General features: G+C 40.7%; 1 protein-coding gene across 1 annotated transcript in view; it reads right to left on the bottom strand.

Annotated features, from left to right (window-relative positions):
* The window catches only part of asap2a (ArfGAP with SH3 domain, ankyrin repeat and PH domain 2a), a 51,898-nt gene that overhangs the window by 15,718 nt on the left and 8,931 nt on the right, over positions 1-27,249 (bottom strand). The window contains exons 2-12 of the mRNA XM_034128643.1: positions 18,656-18,728; positions 11,864-12,009; positions 10,894-10,968; positions 5,795-5,844; positions 3,449-3,578; positions 3,073-3,158; positions 2,921-2,996; positions 2,597-2,683; positions 1,352-1,455; positions 492-561; positions 7-94 (exon numbers count right to left, since the gene is read on the bottom strand). Coding sequence (XP_033984534.1) covers positions 7-94; positions 492-561; positions 1,352-1,455; positions 2,597-2,683; positions 2,921-2,996; positions 3,073-3,158; positions 3,449-3,578; positions 5,795-5,844; positions 10,894-10,968; positions 11,864-12,009; positions 18,656-18,728 — 985 coding nt within the window. The remainder of the gene's footprint in view (positions 1-6; positions 95-491; positions 562-1,351; positions 1,456-2,596; positions 2,684-2,920; positions 2,997-3,072; positions 3,159-3,448; positions 3,579-5,794; positions 5,845-10,893; positions 10,969-11,863; positions 12,010-18,655; positions 18,729-27,249) is intronic.

Here is a 27,249-nt window from a genome sequence, read left to right as displayed (position 1 = left end):
ACTTACGTGATATGAGGTCAAAGCTTCTCTTCTCTTCAGGATTGTGTTTGACCTGGCAGGTGAGCAGGTTGAGTTTAGCTGGTGGCCGGTTAGCCTGACGGAGAGAGAGATGGGGAGCAGAGGCAGAGGGAGGGAGGGTAATGATAACATTGTACATGAGTGAGAGTGTTGTTTTTAACCATATCTGACTGCAGCTGCAGCCAAGTGAAACATCTGATAAGAGCTGCGTGTGAGAGGAGCTGCTTCAAGGAGCCAAATCTTTATATGGGAACAAACGAGAGGCTCAGCAATGAGAGAAGAAATGAGAACTCTCTGCTGTTAATGAATTCATTCACGTTTAATGGGTGAAGATAATGATTGCCTACCAGAAAAGGACACTGAAACTTTAATGTGTGTGATTAAATGAAGTGTGATAACATATGTGTGTATTTGTTTTAACGAGGACACACACATAGATCCTGTTCTTGTGCAACTGAAAGTGTTTTACTCACTGTGCCGTGTGAGATGGTGAGGTAGCCGTTCTTCGCTGTGCACTTTCTCTTCTGCCACACTTTCCTCAACCTGTGACACACAGACAGCAGAGGTAAGAAGTCACATACACTAAACTCACATAGCAGACACTTATGATAACATATTTAATATGATCACATGTTATGATACAGAGTAGATGCATTAGTTATGACGCACAGACTGAGCAGTGTATTCACATCTATAATTTAAAAAACAAGTGAGATCACCTGAAACAAGCAGCTGATTCATTGATACACAGAAAATGAAATCGCAAAAGGTTTCGATAAATGATTATTCTCTTGTGGTTTTTCAAAATCACCAGCTTTTCCAAAAAGAGGATTTGATGATTGTCTGTTTTTTCTTGTTTGTTTGATTTTACATTATATTATTAATATTTAAAACAAGCAATTTAAAAGATATCACCTTGGGCTCAGATAAATTGTGATGTGTCATTTTTGCTGTTTTGTGGATTAACAACTAGTTGAGTAAGTGAGAAGGTAACCAGCAAGTTGAAGTAGATACATTATTGTTTATTTGAAATAAGTTCAAATCTTTGTTTCGCTTTGTTATATTATTTTAATATCAAATCAAATCAAATCAGGTTTTATTTATAAAGCACATTTAAAAGCGATTTTTGGTCGAGCCAAAGTGCTGTACATGTAATAAAAACACATTACTACAAAACACAATAAACGACAATAAATTACAACAGATATAACTTAAAAAAATATATTATAACACATTTAGAACTCAACACAAAATGGGAACTTACTTTACAACTATTGTGTTTTAACCCCTACACAACCACAACTGATAATTTGAGCTAATTTGACAGACTCACCCGTCACTCTTCTTGAAGAGGCAGCCGCTGCGCTCCGTGCCGTGCTCCTTGTTGCCCTGAGGCTGGTGCAGGCTGTAGGTGGTGCTCTGCCGCACCTGTGAATCCTGGGAAAGCAAACACAAAGAAACACACACAAGAAATCAATGCCTATAAACAAACAAAGAAAACTAAATAAAAAGCAGGCGCTACATGAAGGATTTGCACATTCAAATTGCCGTCTATAGGAGCCACTGAAGCGGTAAATGGCTCAGATTTAATCTCTGACGCAGAGTCTCCTGCTCCTCTGAGAATTTAGAAGCGAGTGTGAACAACAAAAGATGGCTGTCAGCCTGAATGATTTTGTACACATGGGGATGAGACAATAATAGGAGCTTTTACACCTCTGAATCTAAATCTGCGACAACAGTTTGCAAATAGCTTCCAGGATAGAATTACAAATCCCATTTTGATCGTAAACCGTTGCAGTTTGAACAGATTAAACTTGATTGCATTTAACTTTATATTCAGGTTTGAGTGCAATGTAACAACACACATGTTATAAAAAAAAAAAGGACTAAACAAAGGCAAGCTTTTTGTACGAGTGAAGTCATTTCCTGTCTGGAAACACTACGGGGAACAGACTTCAGAAGGCAGCCGTTAATGTGGCTTTAATGATTCTATTGGTGTGTGCTGTTATCAGCAGACACACACAGCTTGAGCTTTCCACATTGAAAAGTTATTTGAAATAAAAAGCACTGAAACATGGCTTAAAAAAGAACATAAAAACGAATAATTTAGCACAACAACAGAAGCAACACAACACAATGGAAACAGAATGCACACAACCACAGAAATGTTTTTCCATGAAATCCACTTACTCTCCTAGACTTGTTTCACAAAAGACGAGGGCAGCGGAGGAAAGGAGAAAACAACCTTCAGGTGAGACCAGGAGCTGCTGCGGTCTGCAGCTTATTGAATGGTTCGCTAAGCTTAAAAATAATTTCCACTCCTTCATGTGGAGTGGAAATTGATTATAGCAATGCATGTATAAAACAAATGGGAATCACCTTAGATTTAACTTCTACCAGAGACCAACAGCCTAAAAAAGGGCTGAAAGATAATAGTTTGAGGACTGTATATACTTATCATAATCAGATTTTAAACTATATATAACATTAAGAAAACTAAAATATGATGTTTGACTGACATATTGTTATTTGATGTTCAAAAGACCCTCAGTGCTACGTGTTCGTGAGTGTGTGTTACCTCTTTCTGCTCCACCTGCAGTGCTGTCTTCAGGACGTCTCGTAACTGAGTCAGCTGTTTCCTCTCCTCGTCCTGCACCTGCTTTATCTGTCATGAAGAAAACATTTCAAGATTCAGAAGGCTTTATTGTCATAAGCACAGTAGCTACAGTGTAGATATGGCAATGGGAATCTTAAGTCCCAGGCTCCTCCAACAATGCAACAAGACCCAAAACAATAAAATAATACAAGATTATTTTGCCAGAACAACGTGCAAGTAATCCAAAAACAGAGGAAAGGGAGACAAGCGAAAGAAAGAAGGTGAAAGAGTGGAAGTTTTTCTCACCGTGTGCAGATCTGTGGCCAGTTTTTCAATGGAAGGTTTTAAGTTGTCCACAGCTTTTAGACCATCCTGAAAGAAACTGAACAGGAAACATGTTAGTTTAATAAGTATGTATGCAACTGATCACATTTCCCTGCAAGATTTCTCTGTCTTACTTGCACTGTGCGTGGAAGTACTTGATGAGGTTCTGCAGCAGGTCCACTCCCTTCTTGATTTTGATCTCATTGACTTTGAGGAGATACTGTAAACACATGGAATACAGATTCAGCATGAGACCAGGTTCAGTCAGAAGGAAAGGCAGCTCCATTTCAAACATTATTCATCCCTTTCATCTCCTATGCAGACACTTCAAAGAAGAAGTCTACATCTTTCCAGTGAAGCTTCATTAAAAGTCAAACATCACAGAGGTCCAGACCACACACACGTCATAAATGTAATCTAAGATTTGTATTTCAAAAGTGTATACACATTATGAACTACACAAACTTCTTCTCGGTTTGACAGATCTTTGCAGTAATTAGTCAGTCTCACCTCACACATCTGCAGCTGGAAGAATCTCCTCTCCTTCTCCATCTCCTCAGCGATCTCTGCGCCGCTGATTTCCGTCCTGATCATCCCGTGCTGCCTGGCGTGTTCCTTCTTCTCCTTCTCTATCTTGGTGCTGGCAGGAAGTGACATCACAGGGGTCAAAGAGCAAACGGCAAATGCATGGCAGTACCATGAAACATAGGGGGGAAACGTGTGGTTTTGTGTAAAATCAGCCCTATTGCTGACTTTGTTGTCGGAGGAAATGTGGGGATTTGGAGGGTTTGTCGCGTAACGATAATTATGCCATGCTTATACTTCAATGATTAAATTAAAAAGGGAGTTATGTATTCTAAAAAGTTAGGTATAGGTTTCTGGTATGAGCAAAGGAAATAAGTAGTTTAAGATTTTGATTACTCTTTCATTCCTGCCTCAGGTGAAATCTTTCAAACACCAGGTTACCTGCCATTCAGTATTCAGGGCTGATTTTTCACAAATACCATAAACTCTGCATACAGTAGGCTATCTGTAAAAAGCAATCAGCAAAACACACACACACAAGGGAGGGGGGGGGGGGCACCAGACCATGCAACAGGGCATTCTTTTCCATATGCTGTTTTTCTGACAGCATATTCCCTACGAAGACGATGCAGCAATCTGTTCCCTCTCGCAGAGACGGGACAAGAGTGTCAGTGTTTGCAAGCTGTTCCACAGATTTCAGCATGATTCATGAGCATCAAGCTGTGCTGGTAGGTGGACTTTGCTAACTTTTAATAGACCCAGGCTGTAGCTCCATATTTAAAAATATTGTAATAATATTAAATAGTTGTTTTACGGTGAATAAATCGAGCTCATCGAACTTCACATTCAGAAGGCATAAAGCGCTACAATCTAAACCAACTGCTCTCTTTGTATTATGATTCATGATGTTGCAACACTTTTAAAAGGAAGCAGAAATCAAACTTGTCTTCTGTTTTTTGCAATTGCACAATATCTACTTTCATGTGTTATTTGTCATGTGCTCAAAGGCTTCATGAAGTAGACACTGACTTGATATTTATGTGTTTGTCATCAACTGTGAGTCGCAGTGGGAGGAGACAGTGATCAGTTTTTTGTTTTCAAAAAGTCAGTGTCTGTTTTTACCAAGGAAATTGTTTTAGACATGGTTGGAAAACACAAAGTGAAGTTAATTTTGGTTCGTAAATTTGCCATTCAGTGCATAATGCCAAAATTAATTTAATCGAGTACAGAGCGTGCCTTTGTCAGCACATGAATCATCAGCGCTGAGAGTGTTACAACATCATCGGGCTGAGACTAATGGAGAGACACGTGTTCGCCAGGCTGTTTGGAAGCCTGCCAAGTATTCAACTGATGATCGGGCTGAGAACCAATTCCCTTTCAGTGCTGTCAGTCCAGGAAGTGATCCACCAATTAGGAAATAAAGACAGGAGACGCAAGAGTTTTTGAAGACGCATCAAATATAGGGATAATTTGACTTATTTTAGGAACTCTTCCTGAATTAACAGCATTGTAAACGAGACAACTCCCGACCAGAACACTGAAAATGGATTCCAAACTCAAGAGTCGGATGCAAAGTGTTTGCAAACCAAATCAGGGATTGAGAAATCAATACTGTGCGAGACAAAATGATGCATCTCTTTGTGTCTGTGAATATAAAACAGCAGACCGCAGAGAGATCAGAGAAGACCGGAGTATCATTGATAAAGAAGAGAGCGGCAAGACGCATTGGGGGTGTTTGGGTGGCTTTCCAATCAGGCAGAAAACTGGCCTCTATTGATGGTTTCAGTTTGCCATCAATAGAGTAAAATCAAAAGCAAAAGGTCGAAACAGTCATACAGCATCAGGATGAAATTGGATTTTCGTACAAAGCCCGCACTGTCTGATTGAAACGGTTTGGAGAGAAGATGCATTACCCTTTCAGTAAAGAATGTCCTTTGCCGCTTGTAAAATATATGAAAATGCTATAAAATGTCATGTGTCCTTTGCATGCACAATCGGTGGAAATGGTGTCTCAGTGTGGAGAGGGAAAGGTGATGGTGAAGGCGAGTTATTCACATTATCACAGATGTGTTGACAGATCATCACAGATGGGGGTTAGAGGGGGAGAGCAGTTAGTCGAGACAAGTAGACAGAGACAGGACACAAACTGCAGTTTAACATACTAACTGACACGTGTGGTTATAAATTAATCAAAAATAAGGATGGCTGTGTTATAACGAAGTTTAGGCATTGGGTCAGCAGGGAGCACAACAATGTAATCAATTAACTCACACACTGGTTTTATTTATGAAAGAAAAGTTGTTTTTGAAGTATTCATAAAAGGTTTCTTACACTTTTGTCTCGTAGTCCTTCCAGGCTTTGTCAAAAGGCTTTTTCAGATCCTGTCAAAAACAAGCAGACAAATTCAATTGTGAACAAAAGTCAAAAATATAGTGCAATAATAAAGGAAGGGTTTGACAGTATGAACAGACCATTTTTAGAAATTGGCAACCAATTCCTAGCCTTCCAGGCCACTTTTAAACACAAAGCAAAAAGTCACTGTCATGGAAGCCGGCAATATTCAGTTGTGCTTTGAGGAAGTGTGATAGGTATTTGACACCTACAGTATTTAGGACATTTTATAGACCAGACAGGTAAAGGAATACTTCCACCATAAGGCCATTAGACAAGAATGTAAACACCTTCACAGCAACCACATCACAAAGATCTCAACATCACCACTGTCATCGCTTACCAACTGTCACAAAAATATTGGAATTTCACTACTAATGAGCAATGCTACTGTATCTCTCTGGGTGTGGGTGTGGGTGTGTGTGTGTGTGTGTGTGTGTGTGTGTGTGCGTCTCATTATGGTGTGAATCATTTATCTGAATCATCCTCCTCACAGGTGCAGAGCAGTCTACAGCTGTGGAGGAGCTGTGTACGATTACTGTGTGGAGGGTTTTTGGGAAGGCAGGTGAGTTTTGAAATGCTCACACTGACAACGGGTGACGCTTCTCATTGTCATGGGTGTGCTTTCTACAGCTGCTTGAGCAACGCGCTTGATTAAACAACACCGCGTACACTGCGGGGCTGATTAAACAGCGATTATGTGAAACAAAAGCAGACATCGCTGGGTGTAATTGGCTGTAAAAACTACAATGCATTGAAATTAATTGTTGCCCGATACCAGAGCCAGAACGCCAGGAACGTCTGCCCCAAAGCATGCAACAAAAACAACGAATAATCACAGGAGTTTAGACGTCTCTTTGTGAATAAATACCAAAAACTACAGTTAGCACCTGCTGAATCCTGGCATGGAAGTCTGATGTTTAGAACATACTAACAATTTAACATTAACCGACACTCATGTATGGCTTACTGTGCATTTCTGTCCATGAATGTGAAAAGCACACATATTTCTGTTCGGCTGACAGGCAGCTTATGGCCTTAGTGCGTTGTTAAAGCTCCAGAGTGGACTGTGATCCCGCTGTTGACCTCCACTCCAACAGCAGAGGAGTGGCAGGCTCACCCCGTTAGCCCCCAGGAACACGGCCCAGTTCACTGCGCCAAGGAGCACTCAGCCAGGCAGTCAACCAGCTCAAGAGCACAAACCACCAGAGGAAAGAGAGCATAAAGGACTATAAAAACACACACAAAAGCTGAAAACCAAAAAGAACGCAAATCTGTAAAGAAAAAAGCCCAAAGCCAGAGAGGAAGCAGCTAAAAGAATGTACTGTAGGTCAGCAGAGAGTCAGAAATAACAGAGAGGGTGAGCGGAAGGAAATGTCATAGCCAGAGAGAGGAGAAAAATGGTAACAAAGGCTAAAAATACCAGAATCAGGCATTGCTGGGCAGGGACCGGCTGAGCAGAATAGGCCAGAGCACGGGGCAAATCTCTCCCCGAGGGAGCAGCGAGCTCTTAGCGCCCTGATTCTCTGTCTGGCTGAATCCAAAGGGCGGAGGAGGAATGTCATGCCCTTGAAAAGGGCCTCCATTCGCAAATGTATCACCTTTTCCTACCTTCCGACCACACATGTCCATGAATAGCTGTTCCTGTTTCACATTCCTCACACCTTTCCCCACTGCAGTAATGAGTTTAGTTTGGATCTGTAGTGCCTGTGGATGTGAATGTTTGTAGGGGCAGTTCACCTAAATTATAGAAAAGACGTTCTCCCATTTACATCTAGGGTTATCTAGCATTAAAGCAACCAAAACCTCTTTTTAATGCAAACAACTATAGTCCATCATATGAGAAGTAAAGACAAAAAACTAAGAGAAAGATATCTCTTAAAACTTGACAAATAAAACCAAAGTCTGCATGCCAAGATACCACTTGAAGTAAAAAGGGAAATTGTGCTTTGTAATAATTGGATTGAACTGACCCTTTATTATATCTGCTGTTTCTAAATGCATGTTCAGTTGTTTTAAAAACTACTGATGCTGCTGATGTAGTTGATAGCAGATTGTGCAAATAAATGTGGTTGATTAGTATTCCAAGCTTATCTTTAATCTCATACAGCGAGCATGTGTGGGTGTTTCGGATGTTCACGACCCACTGAACCACAATGAGACCCCCTCCTCACACTCCTTACTTACACAAACACAGTAGACTGTGCAGGAACTATGCAGACACTGTAACTGAGCGGTGATAAGCTGCTGTGACTCATGGTGGGTTAGAAACACAGACTGGTCAATGAGCAGAGGATGAGAGGGGCGGTATGACATCATGCTGCCGTCCACTCTGAAAGGCCGCTGTTAGCAGAAAGCTCTCGTGGACTCAGCACTTTCCATTTTCCACTGATGGAGTGTGTTTATCTTCAGTAAAAACACCCCTGGGTCTTCCAGGGACCCCACCCAAGCGTTTATGCTACTGCTGCACTAACTGAGCTGTACCCTGAATACATACTTTAGCTAAATATTGCTTTAAAACTAAATGTCTTTACAGAAACACTTTACCTGCTTCTGAATTGCCCTCTGTAGTGAACCATGGAGTTAGATGAGGTGGAAAAAGGTAGATTTTATCAGTGATGGGTTGCTAGGTGGTAGCCCTCTAATCACAGAGCCATTAGTGGCTACCCCCCCTCGGGGTTGGTTCATCGCACTCATTGTCAGAGGCAGCACTGGCAGAATATTAACAACCTGGGAGAGAATAACGGCAACCAGAAAGCCATTAGGTCTCGAGTTAAATCAAATGAAAAGGACTGGTGGCTATTATAGCCGCCACATACAGCAGACGTAATTGCAGTGCATTTAAGGATACCAGTTTGCACTTTGTATGCATTGACAGAAGATTAAATATCTTAAAATAACTTTACATGAAGAAGAAGCTGAAAAGAAAAGTTATTAAACTAAGTTGAAGTCGTAAATATATGCTACTGACATTTACTCAAGGTGTATTTTTTCACACAGCTCATACGAATCTTGTTTTTACGTTTGGATAATGACGCATCAAAATTGTGACTAGTCTCTCTCCGTATACCTTTCTGTATACATCTCTCTTCCTCTCTAAGGACATGCATATCAACCCAATATGTTCTCCTACTCTCACTGCAGCCTTTCATGCAGGTCTGGGCTTCTTCTGCTTTCGCCTCTCCTAACAAGTACTTCCCCTGGGAGACGACAGGAGTGAAGAAGTGGGATAATGACAGAGGAAGAGGAAGATGAGGAAGAGGAAGGGAAGGCTAAGGGAACTGCTTTGGGCTGTGGAGTTGAGCAACAAGTTGAGAGGGGGGATGTAGCCATGAAGGAAAAGGAGAAATAATCATCACAGAATGTCTAGATTCTCCTGGCACTGAGGTTAATGACATTGCAACAGTGGTGACATTAACTTAAGTGTGTGTGTAAATGTGTGTGTGCCCTAAGGTATGACATAACCAGCAGCTCATTAGCCCCCATGTCATTTTGGGTAATAGGAATCATCATATGGCTAATGAGCAATAAGCGGGTAAGCTTCACAGATGCGACAGAGTGAGGGGTGGGCGGCGGGGAGAGAGTGAAGGAACCACAGGGAAAGAAATAATGGGAGAGACAGAAATGATGTAAAAAATAATAATAAAAGCAGCGAGGACAGAAGCAGATGGAAGCTAATAAGAAAAACTTGAGATGCACAAAAGAGCAATGGAAGAAAACACAGGGACAAACAGTCCAGAAGTCGAGAGGGTCACAGGGACAACCGCCATATCCATGGCAACCAGCCTCATTAATGAGCTGGCTTAATCGTATCATACCTCGGTGGAAACCGCAGCCAATCATGTGCCTGCAGAGTGAAAGGTCACAGAGCGGCAGACAGTAACGAGTGCTGATTTCATTACAGAGCAGCAGGGACTGTTAACCTGAGTCTGTCTGGGTTGAGCTCTGTGACGCACATGACTGACTGGCTGACTGACTGACTGACTGACTGACTGCTGTGTATTAAACCTCAATACCTTTTTGGTTTGTCGCACTAACTATTAAAAACTCTCAAGTACAAGGTAAGGCTGGGCGGGAGAAGTGTTGCATGTCATTCCTTTTGTTTCCCTCCTCTTGTTTCCTGTGAAGTCCGCAGAATCAGCTGTCTAATACAGGCATAAAATACCCTCCAAAATTGCTTTAACAATTCTTATTTCCTGTTTTTAGGGAATAATTCTTGAACGCCTGCTTGTGTAATGACTTCAATTTGTAAGTTACCCTGCTGCGGGACTAATACATGAAAGAATCCTGACTATTTAACAATTCAGAACATCTTGGGGAAGGATTTTGCGGAAAAACATCAATTTCTTAAAGTTTATTATTCAAAAGTATGAGTTTGGCATTGGCACTGAAACGTTTCCACACATTTATAATTCCCTAATATCTTTCAAATAAGATTTTAAAGCAGGAATAGATTGCATTTAACTGTGTTCAAGTCTTTCAGAGGCAGATATTACTGTTTGCCAACTTCCATTGATTAGATCATTATCTCCAAAATGTTCCAGTAACTGGTTCACCCTGATGATACAGGCAACATGTGATGTAACGCTGAGTTCATATCAGCCCCATGCTGACACTTTTTCACCTGCTCAATTGAGTGATTGCATGCTCCCACTTGAGCATCAATTATGTTGACTGATTGTAGACTGCACTCAAAATTAAACACATTTTATAGAGTGATGATCATTTGCTCCATGCTGACAGTTTTGCACTACTTCATCATGTTGAGCTATTGCAGGCATCATGTTAATACTCACGTCAGTAAATGATCAGCGGTAAATAAAGTTTGGGATTTTATTTCTAGATTTTGAAATGTATTCTGGTAACCCTCAATCAATCTAGCCTTTACCCAATTTACTTTTTAATGACAGCCACACCTCATTGTGATACTAAACGTGTGGTGTTCACTGAGGCGCGAGGACAGAGCATTCATCTCCTCGTATTAACACTTCCTGCTCAGCAGTAGAGTAACACAAGACCATGCCGTTTTGTTTCCTTACCCCTTTGACTCCCTTGAGGTCTCCTTTCAGCAGGCTGTCCAGAGGAAAGGTGATGATGTTGTTCATGTTTTGGAACTGGAGGAGGGTGAGGAGAGAGACAGATAAGAGTTGAAGGGTTACATCAGAGGATTTAAAACCTGCAGGAGCCTAAAAGTCAGGGGCACCCGACACCACTGAGAGTCAATCCAATAAGTGTGTTGTTTAAGAGAGTGTGTGTGTGTGTGTGTGTGTGTGTGTGTGTGTGTGTGTGTGTGTGTGTGTGTGTGTGTGTGTGTGTGTGTGTGTGAATTGTTTTTTTCTGAACAGTAAAGATGGTGATAATATCCAATACTGAAGCAATAAGGGTTATTGGGTTGAAGTGTGCCCCCTCAGCAGCAATTGCACCATATTTATTTGCACATTTTAATTTTACATTATTAAAATACATCCATTATAAGACATTACGAACCTCCCCTTACTGCGAGCCCCCGTGTGTATTGCTGCACATGTAGTCTAGGAAGCGAGAGCTCAAGCTTCGAGAGATTACATCTTCACATCCAGGTCAGGCAGGCAGCTCATATTTCTTTAATATAAGGTGTTGAGATAACACTAATAAAAAAATCTCCTGATCTCAGTGTGAGTCGATACAGTGTCTAAGGCGGAAGCAACAGACCTCACATGATGGTGTCAGGTTTTTCCAATAAAGCTCTGGCCTCAGTACAACAAACCTGGCTTTAAGAGATCAGGTTGATTTAGATCCAGGAGATATTTTGTGTTGCAGTGGCTCTTTGGCCGCCTCAATGGAAAAACTAGAGCTACCTCCCCGGGGGCTTTAAGTTCCAGCTGGACTCGGTATGTGCTCGATGTGTGTGTTAGTTAGAGACTCACAGGGACTCAAGGGGATGGAGACAATTAGAGAGGAGAGGATGGAAATCTTGCCTTTTCCCAGAAGATTTTACTCCACCCCCAAATGCACACAACGTAGGCTCACCAGGTTTTTGAAGAGCGCAGTGAGCTCCTTGGTGAAGACGGAGAACTTGAGGAAAGCTGAACCCAGATCAGGATCGTCTCTGTACACGCAGTTCTCTCCAAACTTCTCCAGGGCCTGAGTGTACTGCTCCTCGTTCTCTACATGCGCTGAAACACACACACACACAGAGGTCAGCTTGGATGGGCTAGTGTAATCAAACTAAGGGCTTTCACTTTCATTGTTACAATTCAATAAACAATCTCTGGGTATGAATAATGGATGGTGGTCTTCTAGGAGGCCAAGATTTTCCGGCTGCCTGATCCTCCCATTACATTTTAAGGTTTGCTTCTGCACACAAGTGATTGTTTGTATATTATATTTGATATTTGAGTGTAAGAAAATCTTCTGGAATAAGGACAATGAGGTGAGGAGTCTCTTCTATACAATGCTGCAGTAAACGCTGGAGTTTTCTCATGCAGCTTAATAATAGCTGCATATAACTTAATAATAATAAATAAAAAAATATCAAACATTATTATAGATGTAAACTTATGTGGGAATTAAGAATCCTGCATCACTGACTGGTTCAACTAGTTCTTCTGACCATCACCAAGAAAATAGTCATGAAGTTGATTAGTAAGCCAACAGAAAGTTATTTGACGACAATCTTGATGGTGAAGGAGGTGAGGTGAGAAAGGTAATTTGTATATACTTTTATGCAAAGTTTAAATGGCTATGATCCTAATATTTCTACCTCAAATAGCTTCTGCACCCTTACCCGTATTTGTGATAAAAACACCAGAGGTAGAAGAATATTTTGAACCTCACTTTATTAATGATTGTACTGAGAGAGGTGAAGACAACTCTCAGAAGTGACAGGCAGGGACAGAGACAAACAAGTGACGGTAAAAGAAATGTAAAGACAGGAAGAGGAAAAAAAATATATACAGATTTAACCCCCAAACTCTAAAATAACCCCAGTCAGTTACCAGTGATGGGGAACCCATAAAGCAGCTGTGACAGAAGTCTCCCAGCGTGTCTAAAGTCGACCTAATCTACCACCGGGCTAGGCCTAGAATGATTCCACTTAATTCACTTCACGCCAGGGTAGGCAGCTGATAACAGCTAATGCCATCGGGACAGCAGCGGAGGGATGGGGCACTGGGGACTGTTGCTATGACAACAATCACTAAGAGACAGAAAAGGATTTGAGGGTGGCGTGAAGAAAGGACTTAAGGAAAAAAGAGATGTCGGTAAAAGACACCTGCTGCTGCCACATCACACACACACACACACACACACACACACACACACACACACACACACACACACACACACACACCACACACACACACACACACACACACACCACACACACACACACACACACACACACACACACCACACACACACACACACACACACACACACACACACACACACACACACACACATCACACACACACACACACACACACACACACACACACACACACACACACACACACACACACACACCACACACACACACACACACCACACACACACACACACACACACACACACACACACACACACACACACACCACACACACACACACACACACACACACACACACACACACACACACCCACACACACACACACACCACACACACACACACACACACACACACACACACACACACACACACACACACACACACACACACACACACACACACACACACACACACACACACACACGGGGGGAGATAACGAGCAGCGACAGGATTCGCAGATGTGTCAGGTTTGTTGGTGAAGCTGGATAAGCTCATGTCTCTGCTGCAGAGATATCCATCATGTTATTAAAAGGGGAAAGCTAAAAGCTTCTGAGTCACTACCTGCCGACCTCCTCACATCAGACAAATCTAATTTAAACCGCAGCTGAGCTGATGATAAAGCTCCGACAAGACTCAGCACACAAGTGGTAAATGAGGGTTTTGAACAGCTGCTACTACAAAGTACCTGAGATAGTGTCTTTTTCCCACTGCCTCGAGAACACAGACAATAAAGTTCAATTGAGTGGTTAATGGTTTAGTCTTAAAAAATATAGTATATGTGAAGTTGCATTGAAAAGAAAATACACACCCAATTATTATCACTCAGTCATAGTGAACCTTAAACTAGTACTAGTAATTAAGTAAGTTATTTTTTAAGAAGCTTTAAAAACATAAATATTTGTCGTCTAGACTTTTAGTAAATAACCTACAGTATCTTTGGGAGATAGTTGTTGGGCCAAAACAAGCATTGCATCTTGTTGACGCAACAATTCATAGATTAATGACATTTTAAATAAGCCTTATAAAACAGCTTGTGGTTCAAAGCAGTGAAATGAGTCGCACATATAATAAACTTTAAAAGTGTGTTTTCTGTCAGACACAGAACCTGACCACACACTCCACTGTTTACATATCAGCTCCAGCTGTTTGGCTGCGGCTCAGTTGTTTTTGAAGTGGCACATGAGCGCCGACTAACTGCCCAATCTACCCCCGGCTGCTTCGTGATGTAGTACATGTGTATTTATTGAAACATGACCTAACGCATCACAAATGCAGTCTGCAGAGCAGCTTCAACCCAAAAAAAGAGTGCATTACACGCCAAAATATGTATGTTCTTTACTCTAGTAAAAACCAAACCAAGAGCAGTGACACCGAGGGCAGAGGCAGCCTTTGCTTTAGTTTACACTGTAAACAGAACCTGCTAATTCAATGCGGTTCAACATGTTGCCTAAACATTTTCAGTACATTAACCTGATATTCTTAAAGAAACATTGTCTTTGCATGCCAACAAGTATTGACTCCGAAAACTACCCCCTCTTCTGTAACCTTTTGTCAATATTTCATGCCATTTATAAACGCTGAACACCCACCTCTTGTACCATTTTGATGCTTAAAATGCTTACAACAAATCTATAAATAACTGTGGCACATTGTCATCAGACATCACTGTCAAGCATTACTTTATGCGACCATTTGTGAGGATCCCAAACTTCAAATTTGAGAACTAGTGAACTACTACTGAAAGTGTCTTAAGGCACGGGTAGCATAAAACCATCTACTTATTTTGTTACTGACAACATCTTAGTTTAGCTGATCTTCCCAGATTGCATTGTTTTTCTGGAAATTAATAATTAAGCCTATTCTTAGCATCTGAGAGCTCATTTATTTAACTAGTAAGAGTTCCTCTGCATTTACTTGTACTAGTAATAGGTTTTACTTTTATACATGTGGTTACGTTCATTACAATTTTACATATTTTCTCTTGAAATTAAACTTTGTAAGTGGGTTTTGGCCCATCTAAAGGGTAAGAGATATACTTAAAAATGTTTGTTTGGCACTAAGTGTAAGACACAGAGAGACACAAAAAAAAGATTCCTGTTGCTTGACCTCGGGAAATGATAACCTTGTGTTAGCTGAAGGACAGAGGCCATGATGACGTTGAACACAGACAAAAACACACTTTTCCACCCGGCAAAAATGACTTTCTCATACACAGTTGTTAACCTCCTTTACAGTATCTTTACGGTTAAAAAACACAATAGAAAGTTTCTATGTCCCTGCTGAGGCTTATCTGACATCCAATAGGTTTGTTTCTCTACTTTTTCTATCTTTCTTTCTCACTCACAAACAAACAGTGACAGACAGGGTTTAATCACCAGATAGCAGACTGGTCTCTGCTTCCTCTCTCCAACATTCATTCGCTCACACTCTGTTCTGACGGGTCAACGTTTGACGCTCACACAACATATGGCCGAGCTCATATCAATTCCATATCTCTCTACGAACTCTATAAAAAAAAAAAACACTTGAACCCTCATTGACAATATGGGCACATGTAATATTCCATTATTATTCAGAAATGTGACAATATTCCAAATGAGATATGGGTCATGTTAACACCATATTCCACTTAGACATTCCTGTATTAGGGCCTTATTCCAATTGCATAATTTCTGATCAAGACAAGATATTATTCAGGATTAAGAAACATGTGTAGAGCGCATTCGGTATATGCATCTCAATTGGGGGTTCTCCAAGAGCTTTGCCACAAACACACCACATTTCTGGTCAAAGGAGATACATACTTGAATTATTATGCCAGAGTTGGATGTCAACAGGTTTTTAGATATGTGCAAATATTAAAAGAGGAAGGCTGTGTTTGCAGTGTCGAGCCCAAATTGAAAACATGCTATATTTCATTAGCCGTGAAAATAGCTAAGAAAACATATTGCCTTATTTAGAGAAATGTAAAAAAAAGTCAAACATTTTCTTCATTTAAACAGTCAGTTACTTTGCAGGCAAGAAATAAATATACGAGTGTGCAGCCGTAACTTAAAAGACATGCCAGCCATCAGTTTGAGTGTTTTCCTGACGCAACATTGTCAGGTGCTGCATTATTCAGGACCTCCATCCAGCCCTCCTGCCCACCTATAGGTCTGCCTCCAGTTGTTATCTGTTCAGCAGCTTTGGCACGTCTGTCCGAAGAGCTCTGCTGCAGGTTCTTCAGCGGTTTGAAATGCTGCTGCTGCTGCTGGTTTATTCATCAAAACCAAAAATCTGACAACCTGACAGGCCCCTGCAGCAACATGGGGCTCTCTCGCTCATCTGTGCAGCCATTCCTGTATTTTCCCATCTCTTTAACTGGCAATTCCAATTTTTTTTGTATTCACTGCTACACAATTAGATTGCTTGCTCAGCATCTCTGGTTGTAACCATTCCAACGACACCTCCATCTTCCTCCCTATCCTCTCCTCCTCATCATTACTATTCCTCACAGCTGAAAACATGCTTCCAGGGTTTGGGCTCGACAGCCTGTCATACCTACAGTTTATCTCTGAGTATTGAGGCAGTGAGTGTTGAGGCTCCCTATTGTGTTTCTTATTATCCAGGATTTGTCACGCATCATCTCTGAAGAACATGCTTTCACTCTCTTTCTTTACGGTTTGCTTTAGGTACTGTGTAACAGCTGCTTAATGCGTGTCAGCAGCAACAGTAAGTATAGGTTGTCTTTCCTTTCTGTAATTGCAAAGCACATTTTCCTTGGGCAAATACAGTTGTCATCTAATTTAGTAATACATTTTACCTGCATGATTTTTAAAAGGTAAAGGGATATTTTTGACTGCCAATATTATTTCTTGACGGAAAGATGCTGAAACACAATTGAGCTGAAACTATCTCTACTTCTGTCAGTACCAGCAACCCCTTTCACATTAAAAATAACTTGATCAGCTGTTGACATACAACTATTATATTGTTGCTACTGTATCTGCAGTAAATTGTCTTTAGCAGCAGACTTTAATCTATATTTGGAACATGCAGTATATCTTAACCATGTGATTTCTACCAAGTACCCTACAGGGCATGAAACAAAAGGGCTCCATAGTGTCGTCTTGTTTGTTTTCAAAAAAGATCAGAGTCTGGCAGAGATTCCCTTGGAGAACTGTGAATGACAGCATTCCCACTTGCCTTTCCACAGATAATACAGTGTGTCTATTGTAGGGCTGTGCAATTAATCGTATTTTAATCTCGATTACGATTTTGGCTTGCAACGATTACGAAAACAATGTAATCGAAATAAAACGATTATTATTTTTATTAAAAAAAAAAAAAAAAATTTAATTTCTTTTTTTTTTATTGGTTTTTCTGTTGAATTATACTTAAAGTTCAGGGTAATCAACTGTTAAAAACATACTGTTCAACATTTTTTTTTTCAATATATGGATGTTTTCAAAGTAAATGGATAATCGTTTTTAATAATCGTGATATCAATTATTGACCAAAATAATCGTGATTATGATTTTTGCCATAATCGCACAGCCCTAGTCTATTGTAAACACTGATCTGGACAAGCTTCACACTTTGAGGCAAAAATGTGCTTTCTCACAATTCTTTCGACAGCAAAAATACTGCCTGAAACACTGGATAATGTCATACAGGTCTACCTTCCTGCAATAAAGTATAGATTGAAATGAAGGTTATATATATATATATATATATATATATATATATATATATACGGTATAAACAACAGGTACATTTAATCTGGTAGCTGAATGGGAAAACACATACTGACTCACAATACCAGCCTTTTATGTCATGGGATAACAAAATAGAGGTTCTTGTAGCCACCAAAAGGCACTTCATATATGTAAATGCTGGGTGAGGTGTGTCCATGCCTCAGCACCCACACACAAAACGCAGCGTGTACCCCTCCCCAGCTGTTCCTTTGGGGGTCTGGATCAGACAGCTGCCCCTCTGAACAGAGCTCACACTGTTCTGAAAAAGACATGCTCAGCACATTGTTCAGAGGTCCCTCTCTCTCTCCCTCTCTCTCTCTCTGCGGGGAACTGTCAGGCCGGCCAAACAAAAGACACTGGAAACACCCGACACTGGCCCAACCAGCCACAATGAGCACGGTAATAATAACACAAAAACTCTCCCCCCTAACTCTAACTCCAAGGCAGTGGAACAAATGCATTATGGATGCATTCAATTAATATTTTCAAATGTTTATCCATTTTGCATTTGAGTTTTTACCTCATTATACTATGTAAAAGACATATAAATAGAATAAAACATAAAAAATAGCTGAGTATGCTAATTCTGTCCAGCAGCCACTAAACCCCAAACTCAAAGAGATACATTCATTGATAAAGAGATATCAGAAATATGATAAATCAATGTCTTGAAGTGACATCTTTAAAGGCTTCTGACTGAAGTGAAAGATAAGAAAATGGAAAGCCAGACATAAAGAACAGACAGGAGGACTCACCCAGACCAGACGTGTAGATGGCCTTCACAGATTTCTTCATCTTGTACAGAACACTGCGGTCCACGTCCAGCGCCTGCAGACAGACACAAAGAGTCAGAGGCTGAAATGTCACCACTCAACTCAGTGTAGATTTACTACTTCAATTAATTACTTTAATTTACTTAGCATATTTCAAGAAGATTAAGGAAATGTATATTACATTACATTACATGTTACTTGTTAGACGCTTTTATCCAAAGCGACTTACATACTCAATACTGTGGGCAATCCCCACAGGAGCAATTTTGGGGTGAAGTGTCTTGCCCAGGGACACAACGACATGCTGACTGCAGTGGGGTTTGAACCTGTGACCCCCTGATCCGAACATCTACATGTACACACAACCCACTGCGCCACACGCCATTTCTTTAAATAACGCTTGTTGTCATTTTCCTGACACTTCTTCCAATTAACGTTACTTGGTAGCGAGCCAGCAATGTATGAGTATGACATCCACATTTTATATTCCACCTATAAAGCTTTGATTTGGTGACCTGAGCACAAAACAAGAACTGTATGAGATGTACGCAGCGATTTATGGGTGTAGAAACAGGTTAGTATTCTGATACAACAGCTCTGCAGTGATACTGTAAATCACCTTTGTATGGATGATAATGTTCAGAGTGTGTGTGTGTTTGTGTAGCGTACGTGACTTAGTGCCATCTCCATTCGAAATGAATTATTCAAGGGAAAGCTAAAAATAGACCATATCCATCGTCAGTTATTTTGTGTGTGTGTGGCAAATGAAAAGCAGAGTCATGATGGACAGTAGCATCAGTAGCACACGCACACACACACACACACACACACTGGGAGTCCAGCTGAGACAATGCAGCACTGTAGCGGTGATGAGTGAGGGAGTCTCTGGGGGCGAGGGGGATTTTGGGATATTAGTTTTTAGGGACTTTATTAAGCACGTCCGCCCGAGCTGGCCAAAGTCGGCGCCACTTTTTCCTGCTCTGCTCCCCAACTGACTGAAACACATGAGATCCCCAGACTCTCTGAAACAAAAACACACAATGGCCCCCATTCAAACACACCAATACTGTACACACCCACACTGCACTGCAACACCACTGCATGCGATGACAACATGTATTACATCCATAAATCTGTGCTGTATTTAAAATCCTAGTTATGAGCAATTGCAAAATGGAAGAACTATTCAGAACTTAGTTTTCCCATGGGTCATATTTCACTCACACACATACTTGCAAAAACACATAATGGAACAGAGAGAGAGACAGACAGGCATGACTTTAAAGGATAACTGACACATAAATCAAGTGCCAATGGTAGAGAGGCAGGCAGAATGAAAAAATAATAAAAAAAGCATTGACAATATGCCCTAAGACATTGCAGATGGATCATCATCTACAAGCTGATCCACAGCATTTTATTGTGGAGTCGCCTTTTTCAACTACATATTCTTTAAATATAAGGCTATTGGCTGAGGTGAAAGTGTAAACAGCCATGCATTTCCTACATTTATTCAGTTTTAATCGGTCTTATTCACCTCAGCAGTTACGTTTTACACCTTGGGAAAAGTAGAGACAAAACAAACTAATCAGTCACAAGAAAAAACTCAAGGCTGAGCTGCAATTCAGTCAACAGCTGATTATTGGATTGATAACCACCAGCTGCTGGAGAGACATTTTACCCAATTTGACATTTTCTGAAATACTTTTTGACATACACAGTAGTGAAAGGCACACAAAAACTCAATTCAGATGCTTCAGTCTCAGAGTCTTGGTGGCTTGTGATTTTAAAACTGTTATTAAAACAGAACCATTGTTAATGTTTTTAGTAACACCTGTGCTTTTCCTGCTATGAAAGGCAAATTGTCCCCAGTGAAAATATTTCAGAGCCTGCATCAAGTTTGGACAAAAATTGCCCACCTCATTTATGTTGCTCAACAAACTGTGTCAAACATAATGTTAAAACATAAAAAGAGAACAGCACCATTACTAGTATTACTTCAAAATGTTTCATATATTAACAAGGCTTTTGGCAGTGATCGCAAAATATCGTTGCAGTTCGTTACAGTTTTATTCCAACTGGATCCAAATCTGAAACAATTCAAACTAACACCTTAAAACAAATGTACTATAACCAAAATGACAAAAACCAGAGCAGGAACCGTTTCCCAACAAAGGTTTTTACGAAAACAAACTTCCAGACAGTAGTATAGTAGTAAAAGTAACATGCTAAAAATAAAATCTGATGTCTTATGGGAACTGTGCAAATTAAATGAAGCCGACCAGAAGCTGCTTGTTCCTCTGAGTCAAAGTAAGACTTACAGCGATGTGGTTTTAGTTAATTCCAATGTTGTAAAATGACTCGTGTTACATATGCTATTATCCTATTAACTGTAGCTGAGACCCCACACAGCCATACTGTTAAACAGGTACTCTCAAAACAGGCAGAGACACAGTGAGAAAAAATACAGCTGCAGAGTACTATCTTTGTCTACACCGCCAAACCAATCCAACCACACACAGACTTTTAAAGGGTAACTGGAGACAGCCACCGAGTGTTTTCTTAGCAGAGCTGATACCACTCTGCTCTCTACGTTCAATCTACTCCCAGGACTCAAAGCTAACGCCTTGAGAGCATTTCTGCTGGTAGCCGAGCTTCTGTCAGACAGTAGAAGGCTTGACAGTGGATCTACATTTAAAATAAGAGTTAAGTGTACAACTTAGGATCAAATACAATATTTCACTGGATGTGTACATCTCTTTATACACTTGTCTTTCACAGAATAAGATCTCTCCTTTGTTTCAGTTTTGCTGGAAGCAATTTCTAAATGAGCCCATAAAACCTTTATTTATCATTTATTGATTGACTTTTTGATGATGTGATGATGATGTTTTTGGTACTGAGGATAAGAGGTCAAACAAGGGTGAGCTACTAAAGTCGAAGCATGTAACGGTGTTTGTATAAAAGACATCAGACTGTCTTGTGTGTGTTTCATCATGCATTTTATAATTTCATAAGAGAAATGCAAAATAGTTTCGAAACCAATCTGTAAATGTGGCTTTCTGTTAATAGCTGTTTTTGCTCAAATATTGGTAAATGCAAGTCACAGATTATTGTAGCTAGCATGACATCACGGAGTTTATACACAGATATGATAAATCAGGCGGTAAATAGAAACGCAGCACTCTGACCAGCTCATCTGGGCTCCCTGGAAGCAGCATTGATGTTTTTGTGGAGGAAGACAAGCCAAATGGACAAAAGATTTATAGTAAGCTGTTCACTTTGTGAGTAAAGCTTTTGATGCATATGCTGCAGCAACAGTCAGTTTCATGTTACTGCTTTGGTAAGAGAGGTTCTTTATCGGCTACATGCAGCACACTGCAACTGTTCAACCCTTTTTGATTGGTTGATTTACATTCAAATCACCACAATTTATCCTTATAATGTCATTATCATGGGCTGCCTTGTGATCCAAAATGTGACATGTGAATTTTCCAAAATAGGCTTGAGTTAAAACAGAGCATGTCATATTGTTAACCGTGTCTACACAATCGCCAGATAAGCAACTTTAAGAGGCCAACCTTTGCCACATTCCAATTCTATACTAGGTACGAATAGAGCATTTGGCGTTTATAGTATTTCCACACTTTTGAAAATGACAAATTCGATTTGATTAAAAGCTTCTTACTTTCAAAAGCGTGCCTTGGATCGTTCTGTTATGCACTTAATCTGCTTGATGCAATGCTTAAAAAGGAGAGAGGAACTACTAACAGCTGAAAAATAATAATACAAAAGCAGATGCTGGTGAAACGGCTCCCAGCAGAGTTTGGAAAATAAAACACTTTCATATGTTTGCTTGGCAGAGGCTTTTTTTTAGAAATTCCCAGTTTGGCTCACATGCGTTGGTGCACATTTCCCTTCGGTATAGAAAGGTGAATGATCAAGACTTAGTGAGTACACTGTCTACTGACACATTGGTAGACCTAAGCCTCTGGTTGACCTCCACACGACGTCAGTAATCAGCCTGCGAATCAGTTTGATCAGTTTAAGCCTTACATGCATATTGACACTTAATCAGGCGGTATCACGCTCCAGCAGACCCTTTCAATATTCACAGAGTGGTCCGACGGGAGAAAGAGGCGAGACAGGTGGGGGGCAGACAGGCGGGCTAATAAACCAATCGCAGCTGAACACAACAAACACACTGCTCTAAATCATTCACACTCAGATGACAGTCACTTTCACACATTTCCCCCTCCAACGTGCTCTCCAGGGTTCAGCAGAGTGACTCTTCCCCAAGCACCAGGCCACTCTACATGCGAGAACTCTTGTTAGACTTTTTGAACCCAACAAATGTCAAAGCAAGAGGGACTTCCACTGTACTGTGTAGCGATTTAGCAGCACTGGATCAGAGCTGCATCCTCACACAATAGAAACAGCCTCTGAGCTGCCTCACAAGCACTGTACATTACATTACTGCAATGTCAGCATTTTTCCTCTCCTAATAGGCACTCAAAGTAAAAGGAACCAGAGTGGCTCTTCTTTCCCTTTACAGCCGCTGACTAATCTTTTTGGAAGGAGGAGAAACTCCCACATGATCCAAAATTATTAACCGCCTTAATGCATTACATCATCTTGCCATCATCATCATCATCATCATCATCATCTGGATTATTATAAGGCACCATCTGCTGCCAGCCAATCTGCAGAGACTACCACAACACTGCAGGGTCATGGGGGTTGTCGCCACATTGATTCGTTCACTTATGGTGATGCATTTTTCCAAACAGTGGAGCAACGTGTATAAGGTGACTGATATCTGTGAGCACAGCACAGAGATAGTATCTTATGTGTTGACATTGACAAAAAAAGCAGGAAAGGGCTCACATTAAACACAAAGAAAACACAAAAGATAGCAGCTTGCCTCTCAACACAAGAATATGACAGCTCAGTCGTTCTGAATGAGAAGGTACTAGGGCTTTGTATTGGCAAGAGTCTGTCCATATGATATCATGATGAAGGGAAAATATATATTTCAATACTGTAAGGCTATAAATATATCACAATTTGTTCAAATCTAATTAAGGAAAACTGTCATAGTACAAAGAACACACAAATAAGCATTAAAACAGTCAATTGTGTTTTCAAAAGGCAATATAGCATCACAAAATATTATATTGCGATTCTAATTGTTTATGTAATTTTCTTACACCCCCTAGATTTTACAACCTTTTAAAAAGATATGATTTGATTATAGTGGTGAATGAAATCTCATTCAAAAAAGAGAGAGATGGCCCTCTACCAGGCCTCATAACCACCTCTTGTTAGCCCTGCAGTTACCACAACCACCTTTCGAAGAAAAACAGCAAACGTATGCAGAAAAAAAGCCCCAAATAAGCGACTAATTTCTGCATAAAATTGCATTTTTGACCCACAAGGCAAATCTAAGGTGGGTAAGCACATAGTTGAACGAAAAGTGCCAAAACCAGAGCGAATGAATCCAAAGTGCTTGGCCCAGCATTTGCCAAGGTCTTCAAAACCAAAACAAGAAGGGGGAATTATCCAGAGAGGGTCACACAGTCTTCACATAGTGCAGCCATTGTCCACTTTCTGGGTTGTTCACATGAAACGCTCAATGTCCCTTTATATGGCTACAACTCGGGAAGAATGCAAAGCTAGTCCTGGATACTACACAAGGTGGGGACATTTTGGATGAGTTTTCTGATAAAATGGCACTGCAGTTCACTTTTTTCAAATTATTGAAAACTATTTGCTGAATAGTTTGTTTATAATTCAATGTATTAAAAAAAGAAAAAGAGAAGGCTATTTTTTTTGCACATTTCACAAATTAATAAGATGTTTGGTCTGGTAAAAATGTGTAGTTTCATTGCCCCAGGGGGGGGTTATTTAAGCAACTTCAGAGCATGAATAACACCTAATTGCTTTTTATTTTTATTTCCTTAAATACAACAATCCGTTCTACCGTGATGACAAAAAGGCAATTTTAAGTAACCCAATACTAATATTGGGCTTCTGTGAACAAAAAGCTGACTTCATATGAACACAGAACAAGCGTAAAGAGGGCAGAACGCTGCTGTCTAAGAAGAAAATGAAGTCCAGCCTGTTTTAGCGTATAGTGCTCTCCACCTCTCACTCCGCTGTCTGCAGAAGAAAGACATTCCTGGATGATTGCATGCTGGAGTGACTGACAGACAAGACAGAGAGCCAGCCCCATTGTTCCTGCAGACTAACTATCTGCTGATGACAGCATGTCTGCTCGGCAAGAAGCTGCCCTGCTTTTCTCAGAGGCCCCCCCATCACATCACAATACAACACACACACACGTTCAATTTCAACAAAACACAATCCAAGCAATCCTTCCCATCTGTAGTAACACTGTCGTCATCACCACACACTATTTTAAAGCTGACACACACACACACACGTTAGTTATGTCTGGTGGTTCTTTATAACTTGTCTGCTAACCTTTCCTAACCCCTTAAGCCCTCTCCCTGCGACAGTCATGCGAGGGGACAGTCTGCCGCACATTGTGAAAAATCTGGGATAAGAAGGACACAGTCTGGGATGCGAATTTCCAACTTATGTGGTGCATGTGTGGGTTGGGTTCAATATCTGTGATGGTTGTGGTGGATTGTAATCGTGGTTTTATTTAGGGGCCAGATGTTAAACGCTCAAACTTCAAAACCAAAAAAACTTCACTCCTCAAAGAAAACTACTAAAACATCTAAGAGTGTGTTAAAAGGGCTAGCTCTTGTATAACTCACTCACACTTACCCTGCAGGACTATAAATAAAAAGCTCTTGTTTTGATGTGAAGATCATGGGTAAGACTTGACACCATGTTAATCATATTTATTTCACCACAGCAGTGACGCCAACCTACGCTCTATGGAGGACAAACTAGAAACTGGATCCCTTCCTTTTGAAATCAATCTCCCTTCCTTTTGAAATCAATCTTTTTGATCAATAATTGCCGCTGGCTGTGGCACATTGGTAATATCCGTTCTCCTGACAAGCATCAGTCCACTGAATTACAGTTGGGCTGTGATATTTTCACCAAAACCCAATGACATCTGAGTTAAAGGCGTTGAAAGATTGGACCACCAACAAAATATGTATCAGTCCATTATCGGGAACGTCAAGATTCCCAAAATCCCGGACTGTTCCCACCTCACGCTTAAAGACTAAAAGGGGCCGAGTGTTTGTGGTGAGGGCTCCTCTGCTGTTAAAAGACCTGCCGGAGAAACATTGGCTTGCTTCATCAGTATCTTTTTTTAAATCATTTTTGAAGGCTACTCTTTTAGTTCCTATTGATTTACACTGCTTTGTTCTTGGGTGTTGTTGAGGTAATACACCACAACTCCCATATGGCTGCCAGTAGTTATGTTAAGTCACCTGAAAGCAATTTATGGAGCATTTCCCTGTAGAAAAATTAAAAAAAACACCATCAGGCATAGGCAGTCTTGAGCACTACATTACAGGAGGAGACACGTTGGCTTTTCTGCAGGTGTGGCGTTACAGTGGTCGCCTGGCGCTGTGTTTGTACTGCTGGCCAGCTCTCTGCCAGAGAGAGAGCTCCACATGTGGCACAGTAAGGGTAAACACAGGAAGGGCACACTCTTTTTACCTCAACATCTACAGAAAAAAAGCTGTGACTCATTCAAAACATATGTCCAATGCAGTCGTCAAAGAGAAGGTAGATCCCTGAGGAAGACGGTGCTCTACTTAAACTGTTCACTGTAACTTTGTCTGTTACACTTTAGAGATATCCGATAAGATCGAACCCCTATCCGTGAGACCGACTCTCAACTTCAGTCCGAGTTTCTTCAATGAAGTACAAAGCCACTCTAAGAAAAGAAAATCCATCTGAAAACACCCTTTCAAGTGTTTCATTCACAACTTTTCTTCATGCTGAGAAAGTAAAGTCAATATTGGGATAGAAGTTGGTTCCATGGAGCTGACCGCTGACAGGCCATGGTTTCAGGGTTTCTCTGTGCTCACAGCTGAGATGTGTGTAGTCAGTCTGCCCCGGGGGCCACATGGAAAACTCCACCATGCAAGTTCATTGGTAGTCAAGAGAGAAAGGGAGGGGAAGGGTACTTTTTTTACTACAGTTCGCCTTAAGACTATCTAACACAAGCTCATTAACACACACAAGCCCAAATGCACAGATATTGAAACCTACCTTGCAAGACTTCAACGCCAAAGATTGACTGAAAACTAGCAGGACTTCTTTGGTTTAGTTTCCCCTGCAGCTTTTTCTGGCTTTGCCGCAAGTTATTCAAATATCTCATCTACCTTCTGGTATTTTAGCACCGGGACACTTGGGGCTTTATAGCTCCTCGGTGGGCACTACAAAGACCACTGTTGGACCAGAGCCTTGACTGCCAGTTGCCAGAAATCACACTGGGGTGACAACATCAACTGCAGTGATTTAAGTGTTAGAGAAAACAATCTTTTATGTTAACTGCTCAGGCGTTGTTCAGAACTTTTACAAGGTGATATACCCGGGCAGTACTTTTGTTTTTCGTTTATATTTCCCAGGCGGCTGGTGAT

The sequence above is a fragment of the Trematomus bernacchii genome, unplaced genomic scaffold (genome assembly GCF_902827165.1).
Source record: "Trematomus bernacchii unplaced genomic scaffold, fTreBer1.1, whole genome shotgun sequence".
Classification (NCBI taxonomy): domain Eukaryota; kingdom Metazoa; phylum Chordata; class Actinopteri; order Perciformes; family Nototheniidae; genus Trematomus; species Trematomus bernacchii.
Note: the sequence above shows the minus strand (reverse complement) of the source record. Positions and strands in the feature narration are given on the sequence as shown.